Source organism: Pinus tabuliformis, chromosome 7 (assembly GCF_031772625.1).
Source record: "Pinus tabuliformis cultivar Carrire ecotype Pingquan chromosome 7, CPIR1, whole genome shotgun sequence".
NCBI lineage: Eukaryota > Viridiplantae > Streptophyta > Pinopsida > Pinales > Pinaceae > Pinus > Pinus tabuliformis.
The window spans coordinates 692,472,211-692,490,861 of NC_142293.1; the positions used below are offsets into that span (position 1 = coordinate 692,472,211).

At 37.5% G+C, this 18,651-nt stretch overlaps 1 protein-coding gene across 6 annotated transcripts in view; it reads left to right on the forward strand.

The window, feature by feature from the left end:
• Positions 1-18,651, forward strand: part of LOC149249383 (uncharacterized) — a 309,848-nt gene that overhangs the window by 139,829 nt on the left and 151,368 nt on the right. For all 6 annotated transcript variants that reach the window (XM_089456235.1, XM_089456238.1, XM_089456234.1 and 3 more), the window contains 2 exons: positions 15,471-15,561; positions 15,655-15,724. In XM_089456235.1, coding sequence (XP_089312361.1) covers positions 15,471-15,561; positions 15,655-15,724 — 161 coding nt within the window. The remainder of the gene's footprint in view (positions 1-15,470; positions 15,562-15,654; positions 15,725-18,651) is intronic.

The window sequence follows — 18,651 nt, forward strand, 5'->3', positions numbered from 1 at the left end:
CGTTGCCTCCTATGGAACAAATATTGCAATTAGTTGCAGGCTCAGAACTAATGTCCTTTCTAGATGGTTTCTCAGGTTACAATCAAATCTTAGTCCATCCAGATAATCAACTGAAAATTACATTTAGAACAAAATGGTACACTTATGCCTATCAAAAGATGTCGTTCGGACTAATTAATGCTGGTGCCACTTTCCAAAGAGCCATGGACATTGCCTTCAAGGGTTTAGTAAACAGGTCAATGGTAATCTACTTAGATGATATAACTGTATATTCCAAAAAACGTAGTAATCATCTGAGAGATCTAAAACAAATCTTTGAATGTTGTCAAAAGTATGGGATTTCCCTTAACCCCAAGAAGTCTTTTTTCGCGTTAAGTGAAGGAAAACTCCTTGGATTTATTGTGTCCAAAACAGGGATTCATATTGACCTAGACATGATTAAAGAAATTTCTGAAATACCTTTACCCCATAACAAAAAATCGATGCAATCTTTCCTTGGTCAAATAAATTTTGTCAAACGATTTGTCCCTGACTTCTCAAGAATTGTATTACCCCTTCAAGCCATGATAAAGAAAAATTCTCTATTTAAATGGGGTCATTTGGAACATGAAGCTTTTAACTTGATAAAACAAGCAATCATAAATGCCCCGTCTTTAGCAATGCCGAATTTTTCCAATCATTTCACTTTGTACACTTTCGCTTCCGAGAAATCATATGCAGCCATATTGACACAAGCAAATCAAGACAAAGCCGAAGCCCCGATTTCTTTCTTTAGCTCAAATTTACAGGGAGCTGAATTGAATTACTTAGATGTTGAAAAACAAGCTTATGTTGTTTTCAAATCAATAAAACACTTTAGACCTTTTCTTCTCAAAACCCACACCAAGGTGATAGTACCATTCCCAGCAGTAAGAAATCTTCTAGTACAAAGGGATGTGGGTGAAAAACGAGCAAATTGAGTTACGGCTCTGCAAGAATATGACATTGAAATCAAACCAAAAAACATTGTGAAAGGTCAAGGTTTTTGCAGGATGTTGGCAGGAGCATCGAATATGTCAGAATCACAACATTCAGGTGACGAGGTACAAATCTATGAGGTAAGCCTTAATGACACTGAATCAACATATGCTGATATAATATTCTATTTAAAAAATGGATATGCACCTCCACATTTGAATTACACAAAGAAAAGAGCCTTGAGGTTGAAAGCTAAACAGTATCAAATTGTCAACAATGTGCTGTTTAGAATGAATTATGATTCTGTTTTGCTTAGATGTCTCGAGAAATCTGAAGCAGAGAAAGTATTGCAGGAACTTCACGATGGACCGGTTGGCGGACACTTTGCAGGAGATGCTACAACACATAAAATCCTACATGCAGGCTATTACTAGTCAACCCTATTCAAAGTTGCATACAGTGATGTAAGGAAATGTAAGATATGTTAGACAGCTGCCGGAAGACAGAAGAAACCAGCATTACCATTACAACCAGTCAACATTGATTAGCCATTTGAACAGTGGGGATTGGACATAATAGGTGAGATCGTTCCTCATTCTTCTAAGCAACATAAATATATCCTTACAACCACTGATTACTTCACCAAATGGGTAGAAGCAATTCCACTCAAGGTAGCCAACTCTGAGAACATTATTGAATTTATAGATCAATTTATCATCACCAGGGTTGGTTTACCTTTTGCCTTAATGTTTGATAATGCATCTTACTTTTCAGGCAATGCTATGATAGAGTTTGCTCTTAAAAGAGGGTTTAAACTTAAATATTTTGCTAATTATTATCCACAAGGAAATGGGTTAGCCGAATCCACAAATGAGAACCTTATCAAGATTATTAAACGAACTGTTGATCAAAGTCAAAAGAACTGCCATAAATCTTTAGTGTTTGCTCTATGGGCAGATCGAATAACTCAGAAAACCTCCATCGACACTTCTCCTTTTAATCTGGTTTATGGGAAAGAAGTTGTCTTACCAACAAACATAGCTATTCCCTCGTTTTCCTTAGTTCAATTCATTGAAGAAACTCCTTCCTCGTCTATGCAACTTAGACAATTACAAATCCTTAAACTTGAAGAGGAACGAGAAAAGGCTAGAATTACCAATGCACATCATCAACAGTTAGTCAAGGCGTCCTTTGATTCAAATTCTGTATCTTCAAAAAATTTCCAACTTGGAGACTTAGTGTTAAAATGGGATAAAACCCACGAAGAGAAAGGCAAGCATACTAAGTGCCGACGAATGTGGCTTGGCCCATTCCAATTTGTCGAGCTAATAGGCCCATCAACTTTTTTGTTACAGGATTTAGCAGGTAAGAGAGAACCTCTACTTGTTAATGGGCAAGTCCTAAAGAAATATTTTCCATAGAAGATGATCTCTTCTGATCACTGTATAGTATACTTTTTAGTTAATTTTCTTTTGAAATAATAATACAAGTTGAAAACATTTACGTTTGGTTTTACTGAAGGATAGTTTCTCTTTTTAATTTTGTTTTTCGCTTGTATAAGTAGAAATGGTTATGAAAATTAATCTTCATTCATGAAATAAATAGTTGAGTGCTACAGCGCCAAAATTGCCCGTTTTTCTGCTAAAGTATCCGATTTTTGATAAAACTTAGCTTCAAAAAGAAATTTTCTTTACATCAGTCAGGAAAAGTATCACTAATAAAACAGAGTTTCTCTGCGGAAAAGCATCTTTAAACTCTACAATTGTCGTCCAGAAACTCTTAAGGAGCCAATGATGCCCCCTACTTGAGTAGCTTTCAATTTTAGAGTGTAATTAAAAGATATACCTTAAACTTAAAGGATAAGAGGTCTCATCAAGAGCCGGCTTACCATGATGATAAGATTATAACTAACTGACATTACCAATACTGAATATCAAAACAGGGTAATGGCTTGAGATTAATCAATCAAAAGCAAGGGGTCTCATCAAGAGCCAACTTGTTCAGTTCAGTTACAAATCAAGTAAATGGCATTATCAATTTTGGCCACCAAACCAAGACATTGTCCTTTAAGAAATAAAAGAAGAATGAATTACTGCAATAAAATAAAGAAAGCATCAAGTATACAGAAGAATTTATTTTTAAAATTGCATTCTTACTTAAGTGGGATACTGAATCATTGCTGGGTAACAGGTAACCTTGTCGAGGCTATGAACGCCTGCTGGCAGCAGAGGCTCTACCTACGACAAATGAGTATACCAAAACTAATCTAATGAGATTCTTTTGCTTTTATCTTTATAACCAAGTAATGACTGATGTAGGTAAAATGACTACCTGTGAGAAAAGGGCAATCAAAAGAAAGATAGTTAGAGAAGATGTTGTTTATTGATAAACGGGAAGTACTACTTACCTTGTATTCCATGCAATTTAGTTTTATTTTCAAAACTATCTTTATTTTAGAAGTTTTAGAAATTTCAAAAAACTCTCAGAGATAACTGGTTCTTCCAAGTGAATCGCCAATTGTTGTGCTTGTCAACAACCCCCCCATTTTTTTTTTCTAGTTAAGACTAACCTAAGTACCCACGGGGGATTTGAACCGGTGACCTATCGCAAGGAGTGCCTTAACAACGCACCCATTCACCGTCAATCCAAAGCCCCGTGGGCTCAACAACCCCCCCATTTATTGACATTAGTAGTAAAATATTACTTTAATAAATGGGGATCCTTTCAAAATATATATATATACCCAAAAAATCAATCCTAGCATGTAGGTATTTATTTTATTTTTAGAATAAATCAAAATATCAAACAAAACCTATAAAACCATTAAAATGCTACTTTTTCATATTTAGCATGAAATGCATCACAAACGATACCTTTCTAACCCACCACAATCTACGATGAAACAATCAAAAAAGAAAATCTATAGTCGAAAAACGGTCATAATGTTAGAAAGTCCTTAAAGCTTTTTTAAAAAGCTGAAGTCTCGCATCGCAACATTGCTGTTTATAAAAGACTTCTCTTAAGAGGCTACCCCGAAGGATTGCAATCTGCGAAATTGCAATGATATAATAGCCTTCTCGCATCGCATTTTAGTCATACAATACAAGCCTTAACCTATTATATGCCGATATTGCGAAATGCGATCTCAACTTGGACCCACCTCTTAATCTTTCCACCAACACATGCGGAGGTCCATTATTCGTTAAAAAGAAGCCCGACAAGTGATGACGCTTGTTTCTCGCATCTCGCATTTCGCACAAACTCAAAAAGTGGTAAGTTAAACGAAAATGAATTATGCGATATAGCAATCTGTGATATTGCTTTGCAAATTGCAAAATCGCTATTATCGCAATTTAAAGGCTCACCACCCTAGGAGATTGTTTCCCGATTTACGATGTGAATATTTATGGACATTCAAGTTAAAAGATAACGGATCATTAGTGGGCATTTATGAAGAATTAATTGCATTTGTGTGTGAAAGGTCATTTAGCATGATTTGATATCTTCTTACATGATTTCAAATAAAACACCTTTATCACCTTTACTGGTTTTCTTCATCGATTCATTCTTACGTTTAGTATCATTTTTATCCGATAAACTGTTCCTCTTGAAACTTCAGGAAAAAGCCACAAAACAGGACGCCGAAAGCAATGGTGAAGAAAGGGAAAGCAATCGCCTCTGAGAAGTCAGAAATGACTCCTCTGTTCACGGAGACTATATGTAATAAGGAAGCAGGGACGTCTACAAGGGAGGCTATGTATCAGTTACTGGACGAAGAACAACCAAGGATTCTTGAGAGAACGGTTACCTATAGCAGGCAATTTGTTGAGAAATTCATCAAAGAAAATGAGGACCCGGCGGACTGCACAAAGAATTGGTCAAATAATGATGAAAGAATTAAGAAAGACAAAAACGGTATGTACGCCACTGCATCTGTTTGTTCCCCTTTCTGTTTTGTTGCAGCTATGCTATGTAGATAATTTGGAAAACCCGACAGTAACAAATTCTCCTAAGAATGGTTGCCCTTAATAGATGCAGCCGTTAATGCAACAATAATAGATTGGGCACAAATCCTGTCTGATAATTTAGCTAAAGCAATTATAGAGTATAGAAAGAAAAGAAGTATTGCTTCGAGGGTTTACCCTCCGTTTTTTATGAGTGATTATGTAATGGATGCTATTTGTTTTGGTTCTAAATTCCCTCTTATGGGATGGAAGTGGACTATTCAAGATCCACTTCCTATTCACATCCACCACAAAGACATGTGGGAAACCAATTTTGAACCACATTTTTCCAAGATTTGTCACGGGGTTATGCTTCCTATCCATAAACGAATTTATCACCGAGATGCCCCTAGATTTTCCCAAGAAGCCGAGGTAGACATCCTTCGAGTAGTCCGATGGTTCAGGGAAGAGACATTTACATATATCAGAGTATTTGGCAGCATCGCTTCTCCCCATGTTCTTCATTTCTATATCCCAGATAAATTAATGGGTAGAGAGATAGCCTATCAGACATGCAGTGAAGGAGGGATGAGCAAAACATTGAAGGAGTCAAAGAAGGCCATTTGGCCTCAATTTCCTGTGTCATGTGGAGTGTTCGCATTACATGACCTTGGACATGCGTTCAAGGAAGTAGATAATATGTTGTCTCTACGATTACCTAAGTTCCCCGGAAGACAATGTGACCCATTCAGTATTGTCAAGAATTTTACCACTATGGTCAAAATAAAAATATTCAGCAATGAGAAGGACCCATTTGCTGATGTTTTCTTACAGAAGAATATCTTCAAAGAAGTGAAGCATATGGCACAAATACTTTTTGATCAAGAGGGTCTTGAAGCATTTTATAGCTACAGAGAAAAGAGATTATCAAAGGTCCCATTGGACCAATTGTTAATTGAACCAATAAGGGAGCCCACTCCCAGTGTAAGCATAGATGGTGACTCTAAGGAAAAATCTAAAACTAATTCTGGAGAGGAATCCTGAGAGAAATCTGCCAAGGGATTCGAGAAGTCATCAAAAAATAGGAAAAGCAGGAGCAGGGAATCAATCAAGGATATAACCCAGTCTGCAGCAAAGATAGATGAACAGACTTCGATCGTCAAGCAGATTGAAACCCATACTCCCTCTATACATCTAATAAAGCCTCAGGTAATTAATTTGGAAGAGGAGTGGGATAATTTCAACAAAAAACTCAACACAGAGGAACAAGCACCGGAGACGCGAATGACACATCAGGAAACAACTTTGGAAATTATAACAGGGGGAATTGTGAATACTCAAGAAATAGAACACATTCCTTTTACCCCCACCTCTGAGATTGTTTTGACAATAGAAGAAATTCCCCCTCTTGATGTATTTTATAGCCCACAACACAAGGCCGTTGTTAAGAGACAAAGAAAGAAAAGAAAATTGGAATCCACAACTGCTACCACTCCAGACAATGAGCCAATGGATGTCCTCTGGAAAGACTCATCCATCGACCCATCGGCCAACCTCACCAGGCTCTCGCAGTTCGCAGGTGCATACGCTACGGAAACCATTGACAAAGCAATAGAGGTACAATTGTTGCTTAAAGAAAAAGAAGACAAAATTTTGTCACTTGAACAGCAGTTACAACAAGCCAAAACCAACCAACAAGCAGAAATACAATTGGCTAAGCTACAACAGGAGTTCCAACAAATGCAAATAGAACATCAAAGCAGCTTGGCAGGTAAGGAGGCACAGATACAGAGCATAACAGATCTGCATAAGGATGACCCAAAGATTGATCAGTTTGTCACTGAAGCACTTGGCCTCAACTCCCAGCTCACACACCAAAAAGAATTGCTATGCCAAAAAATCTCGTAGTGGAACTCTCACTGCGAAACAAGCGACAAATTAACAAGCCAAGTTGTGGAAATGCGACTTGAATATGATGAAATTCTTAAAAAGGTTTCAGATTTCATAACTTGGCAAAATTCTGAAAATGGGAGAAGAACCGACATGCCCAAACTGGATGAATCACATAAGGAGATCTTATTTGCAAGTTGGTATTCTCGGCTCAAATAGGCAGAATAGGCAACAGAGGATGCGACAACGGCAACAAACAACATAATTGAAAGTGTAAATGAAAATTTGCATAGTGCTAATCTTGTGGCAGAGACCACCCCTGGTTTCTTTCCAAATGCAAAATTATTTGAATTACAGTGGAAACAGGCAGCAGAAGAAAGAGTAGAAGCAATTAGGCAAGTGACCAGGTTAAATTGGGAGGCATATTGGGAATATCTGGTAAAACCGCACAGCCAATGGATGACCCTGAGATGCCTAATTGTTTCTACCGAGAAAATGGTGCCAACGCTTATCAATGCCGTGTTTACAGGACAACTGAAAGCCGAAGTCGGCCAACCTACACTCCTCAAGACCATGCTAGATATTTGCGATCTAAAAGATCAAATGCAGGATTAGTCATTATGCACATCTCTATTTTTGTTTTATTTTTCTTAAATTGAGGCAGGTCATTTAAACCTCCTCAACTTTTTTTGTAATAATCTATTTTTAGTTTCATAAGTTAGTATTTAAACCCCTCTCATGCATTTAGAGAGGTCCAGAAATTTTATTAGAAACATTCTTCAGAACATGCACTTTTGTCCCTTTGAGGAAGTTCTAGTGAAATTAATGGAACGAGATTTATTTTCTACTTGAATTTGACATCTTCTACTGAAATTGCACTTCTGTACTCTTAGATGATGTTGGATGATTTGAAAGTAGATCAATATTGCTAGAGCACATGAGTAGAACGTATTATAAATGGTACTTTTATCTCTTAATTCTTTTTACTTATGCGTCAAGCAATAAATTATCTTCAAGTTATTTATGTATGAAAGTTTGAATTTTTGATTGCCATTATTGCACTATTGTATGATGATGATTTATAGTTTATGCTAAATACATGAATGATTTTTATGCGATATATCTCTCATATCGTTTCGGATAACTTTTTATATGAAATGATCATTGTTAAACGGATTCACTTCTGATCGTAATTGAATGATCTTTATCATCAATTGCTTTCAGACATCATTTTAGATCGCATATATCATGTTACTCCCGGGATAGTTACAGTTAGATAAATATTTTTGATCAGGACAAACTACACATGATTATTAGTTAAATTAGATTAGTTTGAGGATAAGTATTACTCCAAAATCTCAAAACATCAACTCGTTAGCACAAGCATAAAAATAGATTGGGAAACTAGTCCCATCATCCCCAGTCAGAGCCACTATTCCAAACGGAAAAGGAGTTGTCACAAGATCTGGACCAGGTGGTTATCCCCCTTGTCGAGGCAACGATTTTCGAGCCTTCAACAAGAAGTAAAGAATTCTTCCTCAAGAAAGAAAGATTCTCAGGATGAGGAGGAGGAGCAAACAAAAGCACCTGCTTGCAGAGGAAGAACTAGCAGAGAACTTCGTCAGATTCTGCATGATGCAGAGGACTTCATCGGTGCTCCAAGAAACAATAGGAGGGAGCAAAAACAACTAGATATATTTCAAGCATTAGTAGCTCAGGATGGAGAGCCTGCCAGTTTCAAGGAGGCAACTCAACATCAGGTTTGGTTAGATGCGATGGTAGAGGAATACAACTCCATAATGGTAAATGATGTCTGGGAGGTGGTGCCAAGACCTCAAGACAGATCAGTGGTAGGTTCAAGATGGATCTATAAGATTAGATACGTTGCAGACGACAGTGTTGAGAAATACAAGGCCAGGTTTGTGGCTAAGGGGTATGCTCAAAAGGAAGGGATTGACTATGAGGAGACCTTCACCCCAGTAGCCAGGTATACATCTATTAGGACCGTGATATCTCTTGCAGCCCAGATGGGATGGGAGATCCATCAGATGGATGTCAAAACGACATTTTTGAATGGGGTAATAGAAGAGGAGGTATACATTGAACAACTAGAGGGCTTTGAAACTCATGAGAAGAAGTCTCATGTATGCAGATTGAAGAAAGCCTTGTATGGGTTGAAATAGGCACCAAGAGCATGGTATGGTCGAATAGATGGCTACTTGCAGAAGATGGGGTTTGTCAAGAGTGATGCGGATCCGAATCTCTACTATCTGGTTGTAGAGAACGAGCCGCTAATCCTAGTATTGTATGTGGATGATCTCTTTCTGATAGGATCATCCAGACTCATTGGGGATTGCAAGAAGAATCTAGCCACAGAATTCAATATGAAGGATTTGGGACGAATGCACTACTTCCTAGGGTTGGAAGTTTGGCAGTAGAAGGGAGAAATCTTCCTTGGGCAAGGGAGGTATGCTATATAAATCCTGAAAAGATTCTGGATGGAGGACTGTAGAACTATGGCAATGCCAATGATCACCAACTGGAAGAAGATTGATGCATCAAAAGACAAGGATGTCGATCCCACCCTATACAGGCAACTCATAGGGTCCCTGATGTATTTGGTCAATACCAGGCCAGACATTTGCTACTCTGTCAACACCCTCAGTTAGTGCATGGTGGAATCAAAGAGGGCGCACTGGGCAGCAACCAAACATGTTTTCATGTATTTACAGGGAATAGTCGATTATGGACTCTTGTACACCAAGAGTAAGGATATCAGATTGATTGGACTTACTAATGCAGATTGGGCAGGAAGTTCAGTGGATGGGAAAAGTACCTCTGGGTACTGTTTCAACATTGGATCAGGAATGACCTCCTGGTGCAGTAGGAAACAGAAGTCCGTGGCTCTGAGCTCATCTAAGGCAGAATATATGGCGGCAAGCATAGCTTCGTGTGAGGCCATATGGCTTAGAAAACTGCTTGTGAACCTATTTAGAAGGAATATGGAGGCGACCAAGATCATGTGTGATAATCAGAGTTGCATCAAGCTCTCTGAGAATCCAGTGTTTCATGATAGGTCGAAGCATATTGATATCCGATGTCACTTTGTCAGGGACTATGTCCAACGAGGATCTGTATAGTTGAGTTACACTCCTACAGGAGAACATGTGGCGGATATCCTCACCAAGGCCCTTGGAAGGACAAAATTTGACTACTTTAGGGAAAAGATGGGGATGGTAAAGAACCTATTTCAGTAGCTAAAATGGGAGTGATAATTGCAAGGATGCAGGGGGAGTTGCAGCACGATTGCAGTGTTGGGGAAAGGACCAGCGACAACACAGATGCAGAGGGAGTTGTCGTACAGATGCAGCAGTGGTAGTAGTAGAGCCATGGGTAGCAGTACAAGATGCAGCAATGTAGATGATGTTGGGTAGGGAGGCTTAGCATCAGCACATGGACCGATGCCGGATGATTAGAGTGATAATCAGTGAGAAGTATTACTACAGCACAGTCCTCGCTAAGAGGGAGTGTTGATTTGGGGTAGCGTCGGATGTGCTCTAGCCACGAAAATTGGTGGAGAGGCTAATGCACATGAGATATCCAATACCCAGAAAGGGTTTGGACAGATTCTGAACAGTTTGGGAGATATTAAAATAATTAATATTTTTAATGGAGTCCCTAAGTCTAAACTTAGGGAAAATAAAATATTAATGTGTATTACTATAAAATTGCGTTAGAATGGTCCAAAAGTCATGGATCAAGCCAGATCTAATCTTAGCTGTTGATTAGGGACTTAATCTTGGACATTGATTTGTCAACGAGAAAAGTATAAGAGGAGGCTTGAGGGTCACTTGGAGAACACACTGAGGGAGACGAATCAGTTAAATTTCTGGAGCGGAGTTAGCTGGGAAATTGAACCAGTGATCTGGTGAGTAGTCAGGAGGCAGCAAGTACTGAGTAGAGAGGCGGGATCAGCCATTAGAGATCAGCGCTGAGGCAGGAGAGGCAGACACAGGGCTTTTCAGGCAGACGCAGAGGTAGCAGAAGATTGCGTAGTCACTTGCTGGGCCTGTGTGAGTGACGTAGAGAGGCCTAGGGTTGACACAATCAAGCAGGGGCTGACACAAAAGGTTTGAGATCCACGCAGAGGTCAGCCAGGCTGATGCTAGGATTGGGAGAAGTGATGGAGAATTATTTCTCTCTGTGGGTAAGCCAGTTTGGCACCCTGTTGTACAAAAGAATTGTTGAATAATAAAATCCTCCCTTGCTGCACTGGTTTTCCCACATTGGGTTTTTCCGGTGACTGTTGTCCAAATATCTGTGTCAATGTGTTAATGCTTGTGCATATGTTTGTTTCTGTATTACAGTGTGATACATCATCTACCTGACAAAAACCTATTACGGTGTGATCCAAATGACAAAACCTCCTTTCTATATATAGGAGTCTAAGGGGTCATAATATAATTAGAGGCGACATAACAATAATAATGTAGGGGTACAATAATAACAATAGTGGGCTTCTATGGGGCACAATAATAACAATATGGGCACTATCGATCAATTTCGGAGTATCTAATCAAGTGGAAGAACTTATCCGCTGAAGATTCCACATGGGAGGATGAGAATGTTATGCAGAAGCATCCAGAACTACTCAAGCGTTGAGGACACCACTTTTTTGAAGGAGAGGGGCATGTTAGGCCCCTATAATACTAGTGATTACCCCATTACTATTGTAGTTGTATCTCTTATTAATATTGTTGTGCCCCTATTGTCCCCATATTGTTATTACTGTGCTCCATAGAATCCATCTATTGTTATTTTTGTGCCTTTATATTATTATTGTTGGGTCGGCTGGGTTATATTGTGACTCCTTAGACTCCTATATATAGAAAGGAGGTTTTGTCATTTGGATCATCAAAGAATCATTCATTTGTGTAATGTAAAGGAGGTTGCCCCCTCAAAGAGGTTGAATTCTAAGGTGTTGATCTATCTTTTCTATCTTTTCGTGAGCTGGTTTCATAACAAAAATCCTCCCTTGCTACACCGGTTTTCCCACATTGGGTTTTTCCAGGGACTCTTGTCCAAAATATCTGTGTCAATGTGTTAATGGTTGTGCATATGTTTGTTTTTGTATGACGGTGTGATATCTGCATCAGTATTTATTTTAATGTTTATTGAAGTAATTTCATAAATAACTTATTGTGGAATAAGTAGGAAAAATAAATCAGTTGCTGCAGTGATAGAATTTTCATATTAAGGAAGATGAATTTCCAGCCCAGTTTCACTTGGTCCTATGATCCTCTTGGCATCATTTATGCTTTGAGAGTTAATTTCAAAATGACTCCCTATAATCACACTCCAAGGCCAGAAATAGAAAAATTTATGAATGAAGAACAATGGGTTGATGGGACTCTTCAAGAGGCAGATGAGAAAGTTGTATCTACCCCCACTGAACAGACTCCAGTTGCTCAGAGCAAGCAACAGAAAAGGCTGAGAGAGGAAACTTCATCTACTGAAGATATTATGAAAGGATTTATTTTTCAACAAAAGAAGCCTAAGGTTAGCTTGGTCACATCAGCAAAAGAAACTCCACCAGTGATCATTGATCTTGGAGATCCAGAAGTGTCTACATCAGCAGGGATTAGTGCTTCAACCACTCCTCCCACAACCAGTGTTTCAACTACTCCTCCTACAACTTCACCTTCTAGAGAGCCTCTAGAAATTATTCAGTCCACAGGAACTAGCTCTTTGGATGATCAGAATATATTTTCAAGGTTCCTAGAAATTAAACAAAAAAATGAGACTTTAAAGTCCAATGTGTACAACCAGTTCTGGAAACAAACTTCAACCTCCCAACATAGGCTTCTTTCTTCTTTTGATAGTGAGAAACGCAGAATGCAAATGGCTTTCTTACAAGCCCAGATTCCATTTCCTAAATCACCATCAGATTACAAAAAGACTGTGCTTTGATTTGATACCAGTCAAATCCATCCAATTGATCAGATGGATATGCACAAACATACTGGTGAGATGTTGTTTTCTACTATGACAACTACAGCTATGCCCCTTTCTAAACTTAGGACTGGCCTATCTAATGTTCAGTCCCAACTTAAGTTAGAAATTTTTTTTTCTTTAGCCAAAGAAAATAGAATAAAATCATTTTTGGATTTTGTAATTAAAGTGGGATATGATCCCAAAGATGTAAAAGCTGCAGAGCTACTCCTTAAGAAGAAAGACGCAGACATCGCTGCATTGAAGAAACAATTAAAGTTGCCTTCAATAGAAGATCCTCTGACCAAGGATATGGAAAAGAGTGAACAACAAAAGGAGGATATGCTCAAGCTTATCATTGAGTAGAATATACAGTTGAAGAAAATGGAAGAGCAAATTGAAGAGTTATTGAAAGAGAAGGAAGCAACACAACTTGCCATGGTTCCACTCACAACAGTCCCAATAGCAGTTGCAGGTACAGAGCCTAGTTCATCATCAACAACCATTGAGTCTACATCAACAACAACTGATCTAGCCAGATTAGCACAGGAATTGTCCATACAAAGACAGGAAAACGAGAAATTACTGCAGAAATTCCAAAATCTAGAGTTGCAGAAAGTACAAAATGATACTTTGTATCTACAAGAAATGTAGAAGACTCATAAATTGGAACTTAAAATCAAGAAGTTAGAGAGTGAGTCCCTGATGGCAGACACTTTGGCTCATGCCAAGGAAAATATTTGGACAAAAATCAGCCAATCCATGACAGAGGTATGGCCATCCATACAGATTATTTTTGAGCAGCAAGAACTCATCACTAGATGCAGAGCAGTGATAGAAGAACAGAAAGCAGCCTTGAAGACCAAGCCAGCAAAAGCCACATATATGATCAAGGTTTTAAACTCAAAGAGCAGAGAAGAATTAGAAGAAATAAACATCTCTGACAAAACAACTACCATCTTAGAGATTAAGAAGGTATTACAAAAAAGGAATTTGATCAATCAATTAGAAACTAAATGTCAAACCCTGGATATTTTGTCAAAAGATTTCACTCAAAGTTTAATGTTTTAAATCAGAAAGGGTTGCCAAGATTAGTAGGTTTGAATGATAAATTGATTAGATTAGATGATTATTGCAAGGAGTTATATGCTATTGCAGTAGACAGAACCAAATTTGTAGGAGTTAAAGGACAGATAACAGGGAGGGCTTTTCTGGAAGCTTTGGAGTTTGATTTAACCATCTTGCATGAAATTAAACATTTATTTCTCACCAAGCCTAATTTCGAGAGATACACAGAGGTGGATGAAACATTTAGAAAGATGGTGAATGTGGAAATCCCAAGTGAAGAAAGATGGGATAAATTGTGTGAAACAATTGAGTAATTGCTCATTCTAACAGCATCACAACTCACTAGTGTTTTCAGGCCAGATCATCAATAGATTCCCAAAGGATAGAGCCACCTCTTCAACAGTTATTCGGTTCCTATTATATGGTTCTATTTTTGTATTTTGTACTATTTTGGTATTCCATTCCAAAACAGATTGTAGATCTTTTGCAAATTTTGTATAAATAACTCCTCCTTTGAGTTATCATGGGTTGAACCCTTGAACAAGCTATCAAGCAGATTTGTACTAAGCTGGAGCATTTTTGAAATAATAAAAGATTCTGGATTTGCCTCATATGGTTTGTCTCTCAGTGAATTGTATTTCATCTTGTTTATTCATTATGTTTTCCTCATATAAATTAAGTCTCTTGTAGTTATCCGATTTAAAATTTAACTGAGTTTCAGTGTCATTTTGAATCCTCTGTGAAGTTGTGATTTTAAATAAGAGAATAATTTACAGAACTGTTTGTTGTTGTAAGTTCCTCTTTAGATATAAATCACACCAGATCTCTGTAACAGTTTGATTATATTTTGTTGATTAAGAAAACACTGTTTTCTTAATTTCTTCTTATAAATGGTTAAATAATCAGTTTGAATATCAAATCAATTATACCTCTCCATGCTCTACTTCTCCATTCCATTAAAATTAAATTAACCATGTGTAGTTAAAGAACAGCCTTTTGTTTTACCTAAGAATCTATCTAAGTTTAAAGCACCTGTTTATAAAATTGTTCACTGGTCATCCAATCATTTAAAACAACAAAACATTATAGATGCTTTGACATAACTGATTGACCTTAGGTTATCTGAAAGGACAACAGTGTAAATGGAAACAATGAAAGTTGTAGATGGTAAAAGAATGAATAGTTACTATCCCTACATGCTGACATTGGGGAGGGGAGGAATTAACATGTATCATCTTGATCTTTTCATGAATTTTATTGAAACTAAATTTTGAAGGCTATTTGTTTTTTCATAATTTAACAGTTACAATGCTAGTAGCTATAAATGCATGGGTCAATCTTTACATTTATATTCATCTTATATCTCATTTAAAGACTGCACTGTTATGGAGTAATTCATATTGAAAGTTAACATTCAATCAGAAAATCAGAACATTCTTCAAAATACTATTTTGTCTTTGCTTTGCAGTGTGTTAAATTAAAATATTCAAGAATTCGTTTGTGGAGTTTGTTTCTATTTTTGACTTATTTACGCTTAGTTCGGTTTTAATGTTTCTTTTTCTCATGATCTGGAGTTCAAAACCTTGTTTGAACTAAAATATTATTGAAGTTTTCTGTTAGGAGCAAATGCATACATTCGAACAAGTGCTGCTATTACTGAGCTTCTCGATAGAGGCGATGTTGATTCCATAGAGATACACACAAGTGCACGGTATAACTCACCTGTTTCAGTTACACTTGTTTGTAGGGTAGACCTCCTTATTAAACATTTAAATGATTGATTTTACTTTTGTATTTATTATAGGCATCTTGATTCATTTAGAGAATTATGGAATAATTTGTCAGAGACAGCGAAGAAACTGAAGCTTATTTCGGTGAGCTCTTCCATTCTTTTCATTTAGTAACATCAATTTGGCATCTTTACCAGCAAAAGGTACATCTCGTTTTACAGATTTATTCTAGTTCTCAAGGTGTAAACTGAATTCATGTCATGCACTGAGTGGGAAAATAGAATTTCAATCTCTATGGGAATGTAAACGTAGTTAAAAAGTCACTTTTATGTGTCTCCAAATGTTTTTAAGCTTGACATGTCACTCCAAAGTAAATGTATGCTATTGTAGATGGCCACTAATAATATCCCTTTTTTCCTCAGAAGCAAATACATAGGTTAGAACGTAAGCTGCATGGAAATGGATACAGCTTTGGATATAAATCCATTCAGATTTCTTTGAGAAGTCAGAAATGAAAGACGGGGAAACGATATATATAAAAATATAAATATAAAAGAAATATGAACTGGAAACACAGAAAATTCAGATCTCTGAATATATTTGCCTCCAGATTTCTCTCAGAAATTCAGAAATGCATGGAACTATGAGAAGCTTAGATTTTTGTGTTTTAGGATGGGGGACGGGCTATTTATTAGGAAAAAGTTAGGGTTTTAGAGCCTTGCGCTCAGCCTTTGTATTTTTATTTATGTTCTTTTAACAAAAAAGGTTTATTTTGAAGGATTTTCTAGTGTGACATTTCCGACAAAGCCAAAACAAATCCGAGCACATCCTCCACTGCTTCTGCATGAAGATGTAATAGTTCTAAAATCAAGTCACTGCAATGTAATCATAATTTTGAGAATTAGCTTTGTACATTAAGATGCCACAAACCCTGAATCTCCAAAATAGCAATGAAATAAGAATAGGTCAAGCTGCTTTTCTTTTCCAAGGATAATATCTTATGGAAAACCCTATGAGCAGTTTCCGATGATCCATGGATGGTAAATGGCATAAACTGATGACCTTGATTATTTATCCTAACCTTGAGAGGATCAAGAGAGTTGAACATGTGACTTCTCCAATGTTGAGGGATAGATCTCATGTCTGGCTGATGACTGCGCTAACCGTCGTGTCTAGAATAGGTGGACATTTATTATGAGAGAGAATGCTTTATCTGCCTGGGTAAATGGTGGTTGACCTTCATGCCACTTGTTTTCGAGGGTGGCCTACTCATTACTAGGGGAGCCTACATTAATTGTAGGGAAGCTGTTGTATCAGAAATAGGATGACCCTCCTATTAATGCATGTGTGGCAACCTACATGAATAAAGTCTGTTGCCAAGACGTGAGTGTACCTAATATTATAAATTTATATGTTTTTCTTTTTCCTTTGAGAATATTTATTAGTTGCTCTCTTTTTTGATTGTTTTTAATGAAGTTGTCCTCTAAAATGCCAAAGATACATGTCGCTGTTTCATTCTTTACATTGATTGTTTTATGTTGGGCTGTAATAATTAATGGATGGACCCTCTTATTGGTAGCTGCTCAACCTGAGCACCTCAAGCTCTCGTACATCCCTTCCTTGAATTGGAATTGTGCCTGACAGGGATTTAGTTTTAGTCTAGAGTCTAGACTCTGTATGCATATTGAGAGCTAGAGAAAACATTGCATACTTTGATTTTCCACGTCTTTTAGATTGACTTGGTAGGTTCTTTCTTGTTTTCTAGCATATCTTCTAGAGAGTTGGTTCATGGGTGCTGTGATTACTTGTTTGACATGGAGATTCTTTGTTTCTATTAACATTTATAATATCATTGTGGAGTAGAAAATCTTATTTGTCTAGGTTCCTTCAAATCTTCTTTTGTATTAATTTTTTAACATGTTGGGAAACACTATAGTTATTATTGTCTTTCTTCATAGTGAAGACATTTTTGTGTTGTTGATAAGTACTTATGTGTCTTGATTAGGGGATTCTAAGTTCCTTGACCCTTCATAATCTGCTGTTAAGAAATGATATTAAGATGACATTTTATATACTTGGGATCCATATTTCCTTATGAAAGCAGAATGTCTGATGACCCAGGTAGGAGCATTCAATCTTCTTGGTGCCTCTTACTAGGATAACTAGATTAGGAATCACAGGCATTGTCCTCACTCAACGTTCTTTCTCTCTTAACAAGGAAACTTGTTTCTCAGCTGCTTGTGATATGAGAGACATTAGCAATAGTTTGGACTTCAACTTGGTTGCATTTGTGGCAGAGTTTAATTACTCAGAGAAGCAGAACCACGGGATATTTCATTGTAGATTCTTCACTAGTTTTAGTATCATTCCTATAAACTCATTTTGAACTTTCGCTTTTTTCCTTTACAAATTTAGATCATCTAAGTTGATTTGTTATTTACATGGCTGTCACAAAAATAATTACAGTGGTTAAATCATCTTAAACCACTCTTTGGTGTGTGTGTGTGTGTATTGAAAGGGAAAGAGCTCAATGGACTGAAAACCCGGAAAACTGGCCTTACCCTCTAGCATTTTTATTACAGAAAATGAGATTGTCAGTCCTAAGCCATCACAAATTACAAATTAACTGGCCACAGACTACATTAATTATTTAGCACAAATCCCAAGAAGGCACATCCTCCAGCTACATCTTCTAAGGCATGTGCCCAAACAAAGACAGCCCAGCTGCAATCCATGACCATAGATCCCATGCAAGGGAGGAGCAATACTGTCATGATTTGAACCTTTGTCTTCTTCACAGCAACCCCTCAAGTTGACACTCGACCGCATATTGGTGCACATGTACATGTGTGTGTGTGTGTGTGTGCATATGTGTGTGTGTATGTGACATGTGTGTGTGTGTGCGTGTGTGTGAGAGAGAGAGAGAGAGAGAGAGAGAGAGAGAGAGATGGCCCAGCTGCAAGCCACAACTGCGGACCCCTTGCAAGGGAGGAGCAAGCCTACCATGATTTGAACCTGAGCCTTCTTCTCATCAACCACTCCAAGTTGCCACTAAAGAATAGCTTGATGGG